General features: G+C 36.9%; 1 protein-coding gene across 3 annotated transcripts in view; it reads right to left on the bottom strand.

Moving 5' to 3' along the window:
* Positions 1-17813, bottom strand: part of GCFC2 (GC-rich sequence DNA-binding factor 2) — a 49180-nt gene continuing 31367 nt past the window's right edge. For 2 of the 3 annotated variants that reach the window (XM_050754301.1, XM_050754303.1), the window contains exons 12-17: positions 15730-15851; positions 8955-9031; positions 7488-7554; positions 5691-5837; positions 1502-1626; positions 1-347 (exon numbers count right to left, since the gene is read on the bottom strand). In XM_050754301.1, coding sequence (XP_050610258.1) covers positions 230-347; positions 1502-1626; positions 5691-5837; positions 7488-7554; positions 8955-9031; positions 15730-15851 — 656 coding nt within the window. In that variant the 3' untranslated portion in view covers positions 1-229. Of the gene's footprint in view, positions 577-1501; positions 1627-5690; positions 5838-7487; positions 7555-8954; positions 9032-15729; positions 15852-17813 lie in introns of all 3 variants that reach the window. The other variant, XM_050754302.1, reaches the window with a different exon arrangement.

The raw sequence follows: 17813 nt of genomic DNA, 5'->3' as shown, positions 1-17813 counted from the left end.
AGCTCTTAAAGCTCCACTGCATTTAATTCCTTAGAACACCACAGAATCGTGGCAGCTTTTCATGATGCCAGAAGGTAGAGCATGGGGGGAATAGAGGTGGAGTCTTGCTTTTTTGCAAATCCTACCTTCTCTTACAGGGAATAAAGAAGACAGAGGCACCAGCTTCTTCTCAAGCAAAGGAACTGAGTGTAACTATATTAAAATTTTAGGATTTTCCTATAAAGTTTATTCAGTCTTTTTTAATTAGTGATTTAAGATGGTCTAGGTGATGCTCTCCTATGAAGGATTCTGCTTGATTCAAAGCTTTTATTTTCACCAAAATAAGAATTATTTCTTCGACTTTATCCCTGAAAAACAAAACAAAACAAATTTCTCCCTTTAGAAATGCAATGTATGAGGGAACAGCAGTCAGTTCAGAACCTGATCATCAGTTGTTAATCTAAAACAAAAGCTTTATCTTAAGCTAGTATCTAAAAGTAGCATAAAACACAGAGAGATGCTGCCATCTCCACTTAATTATAAAGTTCAAATACAGACCATTAGTGGATGTATTCTGGCAAATTTCAATGTGAATTACTGTAAAAAGTAGAAAAACAGTAAGTCTATCAGAAATTTTAGTAGTGCTGTGCTGCTATCAGCTTGTATGAGACATTGTGGTGGAAGCAATGCTGGGAGTATATTCACACATCATGACATTAGCATATAATACAAATCTGAGTCTTTTTTTTTTTTTTTTAAAGGGACTTGGTCTTGCTCTGTTGGCCAGACTGGAGTACAGTGGCACAATCATAGCTCACTGCAGCTTCAATCTCTCAGGCTCAAGCAATCTTCCCACTTCTGCATCCTCAGTAGCTGGGACTCAGGCACATGCCACCATGTTAATTTTTAAATTTTCTGTTCTAGAGACAGAGTCTTGCTATGTTTCCCAGGCTATTCTCAAACTTCAGGGCTCAAGTGATCCTCCTGCCTCAGCCTTCCAAAGTGCTGACATTACAGGCGTGAGCCACCGTGCCGGTTAAATCTGGGCTTAAAAAATTTTTTGGAGAGGGAGTTAACAGGAATACCACTGTAATTAAGCCCCCAAACATCTGGTACTGTGAATGAAACATTCAGAACAGAGAGCTAGCTACTGCTGGATAAATACCGAGCTGCAGACCTGTACTTAACAACCGTTGAGTCTCTAAAAATGGCCAGGAAAATTAAAAACATATTTAAAAAGTGTGTAATAAAAGGGTTTTGATTTATAGTTTTAATTCTATATTCCCCTGTGCTATAGTATTTTGAATGTGCTTAATTTGGGAGAGATTTACATTTTAAAATATGAATATGCATAAGCTATCCCAAAGGTAACCATAAAAATATATCTACTAACTCTACAGTATCACAAAGTTTTAACAAATTTTTAGAAGTACAGTAAAAATACAGATCTTTCTAAAAATGGCTGAGAGCATACAGAATCCTTGAACTATGTTTACAGAAGTGAAAACAAAATATGCATCACCTGAATTCACTTCTAGATAATTTTTGTGCAGACTGCAATAAAAACTGAATGAAGTTTTCCAGCTGTGGAATAGATGTCCTCGTGGCAGAATTTTCAAACCATTTTTCTGGTAGACATGCTGCTACCTGTTAATCAAAACACATGGCTGGTTTACAATGACAGTATCTAAGAACCCTTGCTAACATAATCTCATAGTGATACTGTAAGCTGAATATCATTCTCCCCATTTGATAGTTTATGGTTTAAATAAAAATGTGTAAAGATGTCCCTTTGTATCAAAGGCTACACATATTTTGGAAATTCATTCTTTAATCCTAAGAACTTAAAATACGCTACTCTCTATGAACACTCCCTAGTAGTACTAATAATTCTTTCTATGTTCTTGTATTTGTGAGTCATTAAATCTGTACAAAACATAATTTACACTTACAAACCAGAAATGGCTAGACACAAAATATTTGGTCAATACAACTCGTAATACATATATTCACTATTATTTTATAAAGAAATTGGGTGTCCTAGCATATGATCTATATAAATTTCAGTTAAGAAATCAAATGGGTGATTCTAAGATATATAGAATGAAAGATAAATTATGTTTTATCTTCTAGTTAATCGTAAAGCAGCAGAATAAGTCAATGTACATGCATTCAATTTTTCTTTTGGAAATGGAAATTACATTTTATTACTGTCATTCTAAGAGTAATACAAGATTTTGAGAAAAATTTTGGTAAAAACAGAAAAATGTTAGAAAAAATTTAAAAAGAGAAAAAAAAAACTTCCTCATAGAGGAAACAAGGGAAAAAAAGGGAGGGAAGGGGGAGAAAGGAAAGAACTTGATACTGTTCCCGGAGAGAACAAAGTCTGGCTGCCTGTTCTTGAGGTCCAAGAACGAGATGCAGGCAATTGGGAAAGAAGGGAGTTTATTTCTGCCACCAGTTACAGGGAGGTCAGAGTAACTCACCAGACCAACTCAAAGTTGTAAGGTTTTTTCTAGTGCTTGTATATATTTAAAGCTCCGTGCTACGTGTGGGATTGGAACTGGGGGTTTGCATTCAGTCTTTATCTCATCTTTGGCTAGGGACTAGGGTCTGGAAAGCTTTCTCTAGAGTCTTGGAAAGTTTCTTAATCTTATGACAGAATGAGGTGTATGTGTAAGAATGCTTTTGTTATTCTATCAGAGTTTAGGGTCTGAGAAAAACCCAGGCGGGTTCTTAATGGGTTGGTTTCTGCATTCCAGTTCTTGTACTCAGGTACCAGATTCTCCAGTTTCAATGTTTAGCTTATACTTTCATTAAAGTTATAGTAACGGGTTCGTGGAAACTGACTGTTCTGTTTGCTAATGGAAACCTGGCCTGCCACAGTATCACGCTATTCAAAGAAATTCCTAGATAATCATACAGATTATGGTACAGTTGGTAACATCAAGATCAATATTTATAGAAAGCAGAGAGTTGGGGAAAAAATTAAAATGCACCCTATATATTATACAGTATATTAAATAAAGGTTCTGGAATGCACTCTAAGATTGGTCAGCATTTAAAACATGGTTGAGGCAAAAAACTTATTCTACTCCTTAATCACCTGTTTCAACTATTCAGGAAAAACAGAGAAACACTGACTGCCTAAGGCAGAAGATCCCACAAGTTTTGTTAGGTAAACTATCTCTTTTTAAAAGTTTTAAAACCAGCCTTTACTATTGAAAGTCATTTGCACTTGTTTTCCCCTTGTTTTGTATCACAAGTCTCAATAAAATTCTCATTTAACCATGGAGCTTTTCCATTAATGATCCCAGCACTAAAAGTCTATTTTCTTGGCCTGGTTTTCTAGCCATATGCTGTGGAGAGAATACTGTGTAAATATATTTCCTCTTCTCCACTTCATAACAGACCCTATGGTCAAAGGGGACTAAACTAAACCTGAACATAAAATGGATGATGATTTAAATTTTTAATATACAATGCTTAAAACTGTATGATACAAAAATTATAGCCAAAACCATCATGGTTGGCTAATAATTGGTATATAGTTTTATGGCAGGCTAGGTTTCCATTAGCAACCAGATGAATCAGTTTCCACGAACCCTTTTCAATAATTTTGACGAATGTGTAAGTTAAACATTAAAGAACTAGAGAAACTGGTGCCTGAGTACAAGAACTGGAATGCGAAAACAAACCCATTAAGACTCTGCCTGGGTTTTCCCAGACCCTAAAGTCTGATCAAATAATAAGAGTGTTCTTAAACATATTCCTCGTACCAGGGCCCACTTAAGATTAAAAAACGTCCCAAGAGTCTAGAGAAAGCTTTCCAGACCCTAGTTAGATTAGATAGAGACTAAATGAAACACTCTCCCTTGTAGGTGCACTCTCCCAGGTAGCATGGAGCTTAGAATGCATATAAGTGCTGGGGGTGGGGGGGGTTGTAACTTTTAGTTGGTCTGGTGAGTTACAACCTTTTCCCTGTAACTGGTTGCAAAAATAAGCTCCTTTCTTTCCCAGTCTGTCTGCATCTTGCTATTGGACTGTGAGAACAAGCAGCCGGACCCGATTCTATCTGGGAACAGTTTAGTGTGTGTGTTTTTAAATCACATTATAAAATAATTATTTTTCCATATTCTTAAAAATTCTTCAAAAACATAATTTTTGCGAACCCAAAAGTATCTGAGACAGGTTCTGAGATTTATTTTCCTTTCACATTTTTATCTTATGAGAACACCATCATGTTTTCAGAGATATTTAGGTGTTTCCAGCTATTTTCTATTATAAGTAATGCTATAACAATATTCTTTGTACTTAAAATCTATACGTGCATCTCTAATTTTTGACTTAACTTACTTTGGCTAAGTCAAAGAATATAAGCTTTAAAAGTTTTGTACCCATCATGCCAAAATATTCTCCAAAAGAGCTGTATCCCTCCTTCCATCAGTGCAGGAGACTGTTTTCCAGAACCACTGCACTGCATACTCTAGGTGAATGGTGCCCCTGCAAGGATGGAACTGTTGTTTTCCTGTGTTTATGATAACACTGGAAAATATAAGTAAAACAACAACAGCAAAAAAATGTTTGCCAACACAACTGGTCAAGAAAATATCCTTCCTATAAATAATTTCCATTTCTCTGATTATTAGTACTATTGATTATTTTTCACATATTTTAAGGTTAATTTTACGTTTCCTTTTAGGTGACTTGACTGTTGCAAGTATTTTGGCCATTTTTAGTCAGAACATTAGAATTACTTCCTAATTTGTAAAGAGCTTTTTAATTTAATGTGAATATTAATCCTTGTTATATATTAACAACTTTTTATTTCCTAGATTCTTAACTTCTCTCTTTAACTTTCTATTACAGAAAATTTCAAACATAAACAGTAGAAAGAATAGTATAGTGAGCCCAATGAACACATTCCCCAGTTTTAATAATGATCAATTAATCTCAACACCTTTTTGATCCACTGAAGTTTTATAAAATTTTTTCAAATCTATTACTTTTTCTCATTTCCTTGGCCTTTAAGTTTAGATGGAAATCTCTCTCAAGTACAGTTATTTACCATTTTAGTATATTTTATAGTTTCATTTTTACATTTTTAAAAATTTTACCTGAAACTTTTTTGGTATATAGTGAGAGGTGAGGATTTAATATTCTTTTTGTAAACAGCCAGCCATCTAGTATCATTTATTAAGTACTTTTTCCTTTCCCTACTGGTGATATTTCAAACCAGTATACTATCTCTTAAATACAGAAGGGCTATTCTGGATTTCTAGTTTGTTAAATTCATTTGTCAATTTTTTTTTTTTTTTTTGAGACGGAGTTTTGCTCTTGTCACCCAGGCTGGAGTGCAATGGCGACACACCGCAACCTTCCGCCCCCTGGGTTCAAGCGATTCTCCTGTCTCAGGCTCCCAAGTAGCTGGGATTACAGGTGTTAGCCACCACACCTGGCTAATTTTTGTATTTTTAGTAGAGACAGAGTTTCACCATGTTGGTCAGGCTGGTCTCAAACTCCTGATCTCAGGTGATCCACCTGCCTTGGCCTCCCAAAGTGCTAGGGTTACAGGCATGAGCCACTGTGCCCGGTCCATTTGTCTATTTTTATATGAGTACCACACATTTACTTATTTTGTTAAATAGTAGATTTTAATAGCTAAATTTTTTAGAAATGATAAAATTAGAATCAGTTTCTTCACAACTTACCTGGTTGCACTTTTTAACCACATCTGGCCCAGGTGTGGCATTGAGAAGAGCTATAATAAGGTAACGATTTAGCAGCTTCCCTAGTCCTAGTTCTTGCAAGGTGTCATCTGTAAGGAGTCCATTCCAAAGAAGAATATTGTGGAAGAGCTAAAATAAAGTATCAAGTAAATATGTACCTTTTCTCCAAAGAGAAACTGTAATAGTCTCTAACAAAAATAAAGAGTTGATCAAACTAAAATTCTCACTACAATTGCCCTGTTGGAACTGTCAATTTTAGAATACAATATCTCTGAACAAATACTTGATTCTTTCCAAACTCCATGTATTTGCTCATCTTATCTTCATTTTCTAGGATAATCATCCCCAAATCTGACTCAAATAACTTCACTAGAGCCTTTCCAGATCAATAATCTTCCTTCCCAATCCATTTTCTCTCAAAGCCGAGGACCACTGAATATAAGACCACAGGACCATGTGATTAATAAAGAACCAGTGTCAAAACTAGGGCTGCTATTACCAACATGTGACCTTGAGAAGGCAATCAATGCTGAGAGCTTCATTCCTCTGATACATAAAGATTAATAATCACCTGTGAATTTGAAGATAACTTGGATTAAGTAACCATAATAAATTGTAATAAAATATTGGTGGCCCTTTCCCTTTACTAAATTCAGATCTTTCTGTGAATTTTAAGGTGTTTCTTTCTTTCTTTCTAGTACTATATTCACCACTCTATTGTTTTACTAAAATGTAATGCTTTTGCACATTTTATCTCATTGTTGATGTTGTTCCCTCTTCCCAGAAAGCCTTTTCCCTAATTCAACCACATGATAAATATTAATTCACACTATTAAAACTACTCTTGCTGAGGTCACCTATATCCTTCTAATTGTCAAATCCAATAAGTAGTTTCAGTCTTTCTCTTAATTCTCTTTGGTGGGCATTTAACACTCTTTTCTTCATTGTTGAAAATCTTCCATTTAGCTTCCTTAAGGCCATTCTCTTGTGATCATCCTAAGGCTCATAACTGATTCTACAGTTTCCTTGAAGCCTCCATGTTCTCCTCTTCCGTTAGTATTTCCCGAGGTTCTGTCCTTAGCCTACTTCTCATGCTTCATCCAGTCTCCTTAGAGCTTGTCATTCATGACCATGGCTCCAAATATTGCCTACAGGTAGTGGACTCCTAAATCTCCAGCTCAGATTTGTCTCCTGAAATTCAGACTCAAGTATCCAACTACCTCCTAGACCTTTGTATCTCTATTTGTTCCAAATATACCTTCATTATGTCCAAAATAGATCTTATCTTCTCTCGATCAGTTATCGAGTCCTTTTAATGCTTCCTCCTAAACATTGTTTGAACCTTCTTCTCCTTCCCATCCCTACTGCCACTAACTTAGCAATAATTTTAAGGCCAGGGGTTGGCCAACTATGGCTTGTGGGTTACATCTATCCTGTCGCCTGTTTTTGTAGGGTCCATGAGCTAAGAATGGTTTTAACATTTTTCAAGGACATTTTAAAACTGTTTTTAAACAAAATATTTTGTACCATGAGAAAATTACATAACATTCAAATTTCAGCGTTCATAAGTTTTATTCAAACACAGCCATGTTCATTTGTTTATGTACTATGACTGTTTTTGTGCTATGGTGGCAGAATTGAGTAATTAGACAGAGACCATGTGAACCACAAAGCCTAAAATACTATCTAATTCTTACTGAAGAAGTTTGTTGTTCTTTGTTCTATAGTAAACAGGATTTTTACAAAATTTGTCTTTTCATTTTTGCAGTTTTTGCTCACCTTTAGGCCTGACCAGAACTGTCTTTCTTGGAACTTTGAATGAGGTGATGTTTTGTTTTCTACAGCACTAATTAGAAGCAAAAGGAGGAGAAAAGGAGAAAATGCAAAGAACTATTAGCCTTTCAGAACCAGAGTTTGAGATCAGACTTTCTTTTAAACCAACCAAACTAAGCCTTAATGGAATATAAACAGAGATTGTCTGATGAGATCCATTGGAATTACAAATGTATGCATACTCTGACCCAATGATCTCATTTCTGAGAATGCCTCTTGTAGATATACGTGCACAAGTATGGAATATGTCTATAAGATTGTTTCCAACATCAGTGATGACAGTAGTTCACCAGTCACATGACCATCATAGGACATCTAAATGATGGCAAACTTTACAGCTTAAAAAAGAATGAGGAAGCTGTTTATATGATGGATGACATGTATAGAAAGATCTCAAGAGGTACTAAGTGAAAGAAGGTACAAAACAGATTACAACTTTTTGAGTATACTTCCTTTGCTGTAGAAAGGAGGGTAACATAAGATTATAGCTTATATAAGTACTTCTGTTTGCATGAAGAAAGTCTTGAAAGATAAAAATTACTCACTGTGATTATTAATGCATGCACATATGTGAGTAGAAGGAGAAGGGCAAAAACTGAGTCAGGGGTGGGAGTAAAACTTTTCATTTTAATAAAATTTTTTTAGTAAAATAATATATACTTATTTATAAATAAATAATATACCACATTCGTACATCTGAATCATGTGAATGCATTACCTATCTAAAACATTACAAAGCAAAGTTTACCAGGGCAGAATTTTTACATGTAGACATCTCATGACTCAAAATGAATCAGAAAGCTTTGAGGTTCCTTTCTTCCCCCTCCAAAAAGCTCCTTCATCCTGTCAGTACTCACTGGATTGCTACAGTTCATGTATCATTATAACTGATGTCTTCTTAGCAAAGTTATGATCACACATCAAATACTACTTGTTTTATAATTTAAAGTGACTGCAGAATTTACAGGTGCAGTTTCTGGTTCCTCAGTGTTGTGCTTCCTCTGTGCTAGGCACTGTTGTGTTCTGAGCACCCTCTCCATCTCCCTAATATCCTGTGAGGTAGGCACTAATTTTATCCTAATTTTATAGATGAGAAAACAGGTGTGTAAAAATATCTACTAACAGTGGACTTGTGTTCTTTACCACTCTATATCACCTGCTATGTTCCTAGGATATGTGTAAAACTAAAACCAAAACCCAAACCAACCAAACAAAAATACATCTAAGCACCAAGCATAAAGCACAGCATAAAGTAGGTCACTGAGAAATATTTGTTGAAATCTCAATTTGCATCCTCATAGAGTATGTGTACACGTTTTGAAAACACTATAGTTTCTTTTGCCTTGCAGTCTTAAACAAATCTGCACTTTATGATCGGCTATTTCAAATAATCTAGAAATTAACAGCTCTTACCTCTTTGGATACAGAGGAATAAAAACATCATCTTCTACTGCCTTCTTCATTCTTGAAACAATGGATTTAAGTAAATCCTATTATTACAAATTTGAAAAGTATCAGTGACAGTAGAAGACAGAAATGTATTTACCAAAAAAAAAAGTAATTTTAACAGCAGTACAAATTTGTCCACACTCACAGAAGCAGCTGTTAAAATAACTATCAATTGGGTACAAACAAAACCTTATTTACCCATGTTGCTACATATGGGTATAGTTGGATCATTTTCATTGCTATATAGTATTTTGTTGCATGAATACTACTGATGGAACACTTAGGTGATTTCTGGTTTGGTGGCTATTATAAATGCTGCTGCCACAAAAATTCTTGTACATGTCATTTAGTACACATCATACATCTCTAATGGGTATATACATAGAGAGAGAATTGCTGGAGTATAGTTCATGTCCATACCTTCAACTATGTACAAAAAAAGCAAACTCTTTCTAGAATAGTGGCATCCCATTACTGCCTGCAGTATAAAAGAAATCCTGTTTCTCTACATACTTACAATAATTGGAATTTTCTTGTTTCTTAATGTTTGCAATTGTAGTGGGTATGCAGTCATATTTCATTGTGTTGTTTTAATTCTCATTTAATTATCACTGAGTAATGTGCTGTTGGGTATCTTTTCATATTCCTGTTTGCCACTTGGCAAGCCCTTTTGCAAAGTACCTAATTAAGCTGCTTGCCAACATTGCTTTTTTTTGTATTAGGTTCTGTCTTTTTATTATTGATTTGTGCAAGTCTTCTACATACTCCAGCTGTGGGCCTTTGTTGGTTTGTCTTGTGTCCTGTGATGCAGAAAATCCACTTAGGGAAATCCATTTTGTTTGTATATAAAAAATTGGAAATAACCAAAATATTCAATCATAAGGAATTTTAAGGAGATGTTACATCCATCCAGTGAATCTACCATAAACTTTAGCTGAAGTTTATGATGACTACAGTAACAGACAACTATAAATATGTAATGAGATAACATTAAACAGTAGTAGTATACTAACTTACATGCCTGTTAGGATTATAACTTTGAAAAAAGAGCCTGGATGAAAATATCCTACAATGGTATTAGTCCTTGTATTAGGGTAAAAGATAATGAGTGTTTATTTTTTTCATGTATTAGCAATATTTCTATAATGATATTCTTAAAAAAGTATTCATATTTGAAAAATGAAAATGGCATACTATACACCAGAGTAAAAGTTTTTTAAGTCAATGACAATGTATACAGCACAAATTCAGCTGTCACATACTGTATACTAACTGAATTATCCATAAATGTAGAATTCAATCAAATATATTTTTCATAAATAGCATAATGAACTGAAGTCGTTTCTCTTTCCACTCAATTATCTGTAACATATTCCTCAAGTGGCCATATATCAACATTTATTTAATGCTAAAAATTAAAACTCCAGTTGTATTTTACTCCATTCCTTAAACATTCTGAATTCTGTTAAAAGAAAAAAGAGCATTTTCCAGACAATATCTCCAAAAAATAGCATTTGAGTTTATGTAACTTACTGAGTTAGGTGTTCATGCTAGAAAAAAAGCTGCTTTGATTTTTTTCATTTAATTTTAATAATTTTGAATGCCAGCCTTGAGAAATATTTCCATATTGTTTAAATTTTGTTTCTTAAAATAGTTCTATTGAAAATGAACTATAAATAAAGGACATTATTGAATCAACTGGCAAAAGTGGAATATGGATGGTAGATTGTTGATAAATTTGCTGAAACTGCTAACTACTCTGGTTATATAACATAGTATCTTTGTCTTAACAAATATGCACCTTGTTCTCAGTAATCAGGACAGAAAATATTGTATGTATATATTTAAAGTGGAAGGGCTAATGATAAAGCCAATGGGGCAAAATATTAATGACAAGTAAATCTGGGTAAAGGGAATATGGAAATACTACTCTTATTCATGAAAGTTTTCTTTCAAAGTATTAATATTTCCAAATAAATTATTTAAAACAAAACATAAATTTGCTGGCCGGGTGCGGTGGCTCACGCCTGTAATCCCAGCACTTTGGGAGGCTGAGGTGGGTGGGTCACTTGAGGCCAGGAATTTGAGACCAGCCTGGCCAACATGGCAAAACACTGTCTCTACTAAAAATAGAAAAAATTAGCCAGGAATGGTGGCACATGCTCGTAATCCCAGCTGCTTAGGAGGCTGAGGCACGAAAATTGCTTGAACCCAGGAGGCGGAGGTTGCAGTGAGCGGAGATTGCACCACTGCACTCCAGCCTGGGTGACGAGAGTGAGGTTCCATCTTAAAAAAAAACCCAAAAAACAGAAAAACAAACAAACAAAAAACCCCACATAAATTCACAGAAAACCGTGAGCTATTAACTTTTCTAACTATTAAATAACATCATTTATTTGGTGGAAAATAAGGTTCTCCAAACAGTTTTAACAAGCATTCTGAATCACACGTTCAGACTCACATACAACCCTTTGTATAAATATACTTTAAAACAGCTTTAAAGAGGCACTTGTGTGACGCCCGTGGTTTTTATGCTGCTCTGTATATCCATGGAGGTAATCCCAGGATGGTCTGGACAGATGTTGGGGTGGTCGGGGAAGAATAAGGGCAGGTGCTCACAACAGCAGGAGCAGTTTTACTTCTGTGTGTGTGTTTGCATATTGGATTGTGTAAGATTTAATTGAAATAGGTTCTGTTTATAAAAAACAAAAAATGAGTCTGAAAACCACCAATCTATCTGAACACCCAAGTGATGCTTAGATTTATTTTCACATTTCTACTAAATGGTTCATCAACCATGTCTAAAACCATTTGCTGACGGGGAATCATTATCTCCTGAGGCTGCCCATAACTTTGGACTATTAGATTTCAGTTAACAGTGAGAGTTAATAAACTTTTCCCTCCTACAGTTTCCACTCCTTGGTCTTGGTTTACTTCTTGGGATCGTGCAGAATAGCTCTAGCCCCACTTCCACAAGACAATTCTCTAGATTTTAAGATTAATATCATACTTTTTTTTTTTTAACATCTTTTCTTTCCCATACCATCTTAAGACACTCTCCACTGAATAAGCTTACACCAAGAATTAAGTGCAATATTCCCAGGAAGGTCTAATCTGTGGTATCATCACCAAATATGCCATTCTTACTCAAAATAGCACACACATACTAGGATAAATTCCCATTTACCTGTTTTTCTGTTACTCAAGTGACACTGCTGACTCACACTGGGTTTACTGTTGATTATAATCTGTCTTACCTATGCTGCTTCAAAACTGTCTCTCCCCCATCTTTTACTTATACAGTTGAATTTTTAACCACAAGGGTGGCACATGCATTTATTTTATCACAATTTCTTGAGTCAGTCCATTTTCTACAATCTTTTGAAATCTCCTTGGATTCTAATTCTACCATCCACAAGTCTTACAGAATTCCTAGCTTTTTATCACTGACACATTTCATTAGTATGTATTTTACCACTTTATCCAGTTCAATAAAAATATTGAACAGAGCAAAGCTGAGAAGATACCTAAAACTAGCAGACTCTCCATAGGTAGTCAATGCCCTACTGGTCATTATTGTTTTAGGTATATGTAAGCTTACATTTCCCCTATTAATCTCTAACAACAAACATAATACATTAAATTTGCTTCAATAAATAATGTTAAGTATCTTTGGGAATCCTATCAATGATAGGTTATAGTAATTACTGCTTTTTAAATTTAAGTATTCATAATCTACTTCTATAATAATTTACTTTAGATTTTTAGTCAGAATCAAAATTATTATTACCAGGCATTAGCTTACAGCGTTTGCTTCTAACTTTGAAAACAGAAACTATGTTGTCTGACTCAATTTCTGTTCTTGAACCTGTCTCATTCTCTTCCATCACTGAAGAAATAGAGTGATCCCACTGGTGAACTGTCTTAGCAACCTGGGGCATTATGTAGTGTAAGTGATCCTCTACCAAATGCCATTTTGCCATCCCTAGGGAATACCTGACAATGTGCAAAGACATTTTTGGTTGTGAAGCCCGGGAGTACTACTGGCACCTAGTGGCACAAGCCAGGGATGCTGCTAAGCATACTACAGTGCACAGGACAGACCCTTACAACAAAAAATTATCTGTTCCAAATGCCAATGTAGTGCTGAGACTGAAAACCCTGATGTAATCTATTCTCCTGCTTATGCAAACAACCCATTTTCTACATTCATAGCAGAGGAGTTTCAGAATAAAAACATCCATTATAAAAACTTCATGAGTGCGCCTATAATCCCAGCACTTTGGGAGGCCAAGGTGGGTGGATCACAAGGTCAGGAAAAGAGACCATCGTGGCTAACACAGGGAAAACCCCGTCTCTACTAAAAATACAAAAAAATAGCTGGGCGTGGTGGTGGGTGCCTGTAGTCTCAGCTACTCGGGAGGCTGAGGCAGGAGAATCGCTTGAACCCAGAAGGCAGAGGTTGCAGTGAGCCAAGATCCCACCACTGCACTCCAGCCTGGTGACAGAGCAAGACTCCGTCTCAAACAAAAAAAGAAAAAAAAAAAAAGACTTCGTGAGTGAATCCATAATACTGCTGAAAGGCTTCAGTGATCACAAAGAGCCAGGTCTACCACTTAGTACTCAAGATTTTACAAATGACTTAACCCTTCTGGGCCCCAGCTTCATCTGTAAAAACTCAATGAAAATAAATACATTTCACAGGGTGATGAGGATCAAATGAGACAATGTGCAAGTATTTAATAAACAGTAAAGCATAATGATTTATATTTAGGCTGTAACTCAACAATCCTACACAGAAAGCAAATACAGGATTATATATCTGCTTCTTTGTAGCTTTTAACTACTAATCTTCTATGCGGCATATCAACATAGAATAAATCTACACCTTCTTTGAATACAAACACCATCTCTCTGTACGTCTTCTTTCAAATTAAATATCTCTAATTCCTGCAACAGTTTCCATCTATTTCACCTGAGTTTTTATCCTATTGGAGGTAAGTAAAAAATGCCTTTCTATCTGTTGCCACATGTTGAAATCCTATTCTTTCTCTCAAGCCGCAGCTCAAATGCTACCCCTAAGATAAACTATTTCCTTATCCCCACTGCTCTCTCCTGTCTCCTCCTGAAGACATAGTACTTTATCCATGCTGCTCATGGGGAGGGAATGTGGTCAGTGAGACAAACTGGGCTTTAGAAGCAGACTATCCAAGTTCAAATCCTAGTTCTCATTCATGGTAGCACTGTGAAAACTAGTTTTAAAGATTCATTTTCTTCATCTATAAAACGAGGCTATCATCTTCTTAAGAGACAGGGTTTTGCTGTTGCCCAGGCTGCAGGGTGGTGGCACAATCATGGCTCAATGCAGCTTCAACTCCTGGGCTCAAGGGGGAGCCCAGCTAATTTTTATTTTTTTGGTAGAGATGGATCTTGCTATGATGCCCAGGCTGGTCTTGAACTCTTGGCCTGAAGAGAACCTCCTGCCTCAGTCTCCCAAAGGACTCAGATATACAGGTGTGAACCGCCATGCCTGGCGATCACCCATTTTTTTAATATGGCTGCTGGGATTAAGATGACAGGTACAAGACCTTACAGAGTGCCTAGTACACAACTGGAATTAAGTAAGTTTTATTATCTTCCCTACTTCTCCTTCTCATTTCCTGCTTTAAATTACATTTTATGTGTATCTTATTTTCTCTGAGATTACATGCTCCTTGAAGGCAGAATTAGGCTGGTATCCCTTTCCTCCCTTTCATTTCTTATAGCTTTCCTCCTTTGTAATCACAATTCCAAGGGCTAAAACTTAATGGTGCTCATAAAATGAATATGATATGCCTCCTTGCTTTTCAACCACCTCTGTCACTCTACTCTGGGTGTTCTCCAGTCTGTCAATTTATCCTTAATTTCCTAAAGCTCAACCTAAAATTGGTTTACTCATAAAACTGCATGAATCTACAATCTCATCAACAAACAATAAAAAAAAATACTACAATGAAAGAGAAGATTCTCAGCATGATCATTCTAAAAAGTTCCTCAATATGTCTTATGTTCAGTGAATTCAATTCTAGATCACTGTAAGATCAAGATCTGTCCTACTGAACTTTGAATCCTTAAAGAGACTACTATTATTTGGCAGACTACAAATAACTAGTTACTATAATAAGTGTCAGTCTAATTTTGAAACCATTGTTCAAGCAAAGCCACAATGCCACTGGATTTCTGCCAAAGGATTTTTGCCAAAAGAACAAAGGTAGAGTGTTGTCGTCTTCCTTTAGAAGAAATGAATTTGCATTATTGGACTTATACCGGTTCATCTCTTCAGGGTCAGTGCATATTCATAATCCTCAAAGATGGCTGCCTGGCCATGAGAACACAAATCAGATCACTGAACAGAGAAAAGTAAGCTAATAGGAATGAAAGTAATAATCTGGGTCTTTACAGGTATGTCTGTAATTTAAAATGATTACCACGTCTATCACAGTGTTCAGAAGTATCAAGGTATATTCTTTCATCTTATTAATATGAAGATAAAAAAATAGCCAAGTCCAGTTTAAAAAAATTTGTTTTCATCTCAGTGCAGTCTGAGAAAAAGTCTAGATTCTATAAATCAAAAGTAAGTATGTTTTCCCCCAAACAGTTTTCTGATAATCACTCTGTATCTTTTATAAACCAGGAGCTGTAAGAAGATTATAATGATTTACAGATACATCATGGAGTTCACAACTCTAGAAATTATTACCTGTTTGCTTTTACTAACTTCATTTTCACAAATGGAATGTTCTTCAAGAATCACTCTGCAATGTGTTATTAAACTTGTTGTCTGTGAGGCTGACAAAGGATCCCAAAGGAATTCTACAAAGTCTGAAAAAAGTATTTCAGTGGTGAACAATTTATTTACTACATTGTTTTGCTTCTTATATATAAATAATCAAGACCTTTAACAAACACTGCTTCCCTCCTTATTCAGTTTAAGATCTATGGCAATTATTACCATCACATATTTGCATACATCCTCAATTTCCTTGTTTTTCTTGGGCTTTGTTAAACTCCTCCAGCCAAACTACAACTCCTTATAGTTAAGTTCACTTGTCACTGAGTCTCTGCCTGCAACCACGCAGATAAAAAGTGGCTGGAAAAAAAAAACCACATTAACTTGATACCTATACAACTCAAGTGAGCCTCTCTCTCTCTCTCTCTGTCTCTCAGGTCCATTTGCTCTCCCTCTCACCTAGATGATTAATTCATACCTTCTCCCTTCTCTGTTATCTCACTCTCAGTTGATGGACTTTTTCCTTCTAGTTGATTATTTCCTACTTTATTTTTTCTACACCCTTGCTTTTTCTTTCAGCTAATTACTTCCTCATTTGCTAAGAAAATAGAAGCAATCAGAAAAGCAGCACTACAAAGCTCCTACCACAGCATCTACATACCTACCTGCGTCTGTGCCCATATGCTCTAACTTGTCTCCTATTCCTATGGATGAGGCACCCACACTCCCACCATGTCAGGTGAACTGTTTATTTTGTGGATGAGATCCCAAGACTTTTGGCTTAATCTAAGATCCTGTTCCCAGAACTCTGTCCTTCCACTTTGGTATTGACATCACTTGTACTAGATTTTTTCCATCACCCTACATACAACTATTTATCTTGTATTAAAAATAATCCCCCTCGGCCTATTCGGCTGCCAAGATGGCCGAATAGGAACAGCTCCAGTCTGCAGCTCCCAGCAAGATCAATGCAGAAGGCAGGTGATTTCCAACTGAGGTACCCAGTTCATCTCATTGGGACTGGTTGGACAGTGGATACAGCCCACAGAGGGTGAGTCAAAGCCAGGTGGGGTGTTGCCTCACCCGGAAGCACAAGGGGTTGGGGAATTCTCTCCCCTACCTAAGGGATGCCATGAGACACTGTGCCGGGAAGAACAGTGCACTCCAGCCCAGATACTGCATTTTTCCCACGGTCTTTGCAACTGGCAGACCAGGAGATTCCCTCCAGTGCCTACCCCACCAGGGCCCTGGGTTTCGCGCACAAAACTGGGTGGCTGTTTGGGCAGACACCAAACTAGCTGCAGGTGTTTTGTTTTGTTTTGGTTTTTCTTTCATACCCCAGTGGCACCTGGAACGCCAGAGAAACAGAACCATTCACTACCCTGGAAAAGGGGCTGAAGACAGGGAGCCAAGTAGTGTGGCTTGGTGGGTCCCACCCCCACAAAGCCCAGCAAGCTAAGATCCACTGACTTGAAACTCTTGCTGACAGGAGTCTGCGTCCAACCTGGGATGCTCCAGCTTGGTGGGGGGAGGGGTGTCCGCCACTGCTGAGGCTTCAGTAGCTGGTTTATGCCTCACAGTGTAAACAAAGCCCCCAGGAAGTTCGGCCTGGGCAGAGCCCACCACAGCTCAGCGAGGCCGCTGTGGCCAGACTGCCTCTCTAGACTACTCCTCTCTGGGCAGGGCATCTCTGAAAAAAGGCAGCAGCCGCAGTCAGGGACTTAAGAGATAAAAACCCCCATCTTCCATGGACAGAGCACCTGGGGGAAGGGGTGGCTGTGGGTGCAGCTTCAGCTGACTTAAACGTCCTTGCCTAATAGTTCTGAAGAGAGCAGTGGTTCTCCCAGCACAGCATTCGAGTTCTGATAAGGGACAGACTGCCTCCTCAAGTGGATCCCTGACCTCCATTTATCCTGACTGGGAGATACCTCCCAGTAGGGGCCAACAGACACCTCATAGAGGAGAGCTCTGGCTGGCATCTGGCGGGTGCCCCTCTGGGACGAAGCTTCCAGAGGAAGGAACAGGCAGCAATCTTTGCTGTTCTGCAGCCTCCG

This window comes from Macaca thibetana, chromosome 13 (assembly GCF_024542745.1).
Source record: "Macaca thibetana thibetana isolate TM-01 chromosome 13, ASM2454274v1, whole genome shotgun sequence".
Classification (NCBI taxonomy): domain Eukaryota; kingdom Metazoa; phylum Chordata; class Mammalia; order Primates; family Cercopithecidae; genus Macaca; species Macaca thibetana.
Note: the sequence above shows the minus strand (reverse complement) of the source record. Positions and strands in the feature narration are given on the sequence as shown.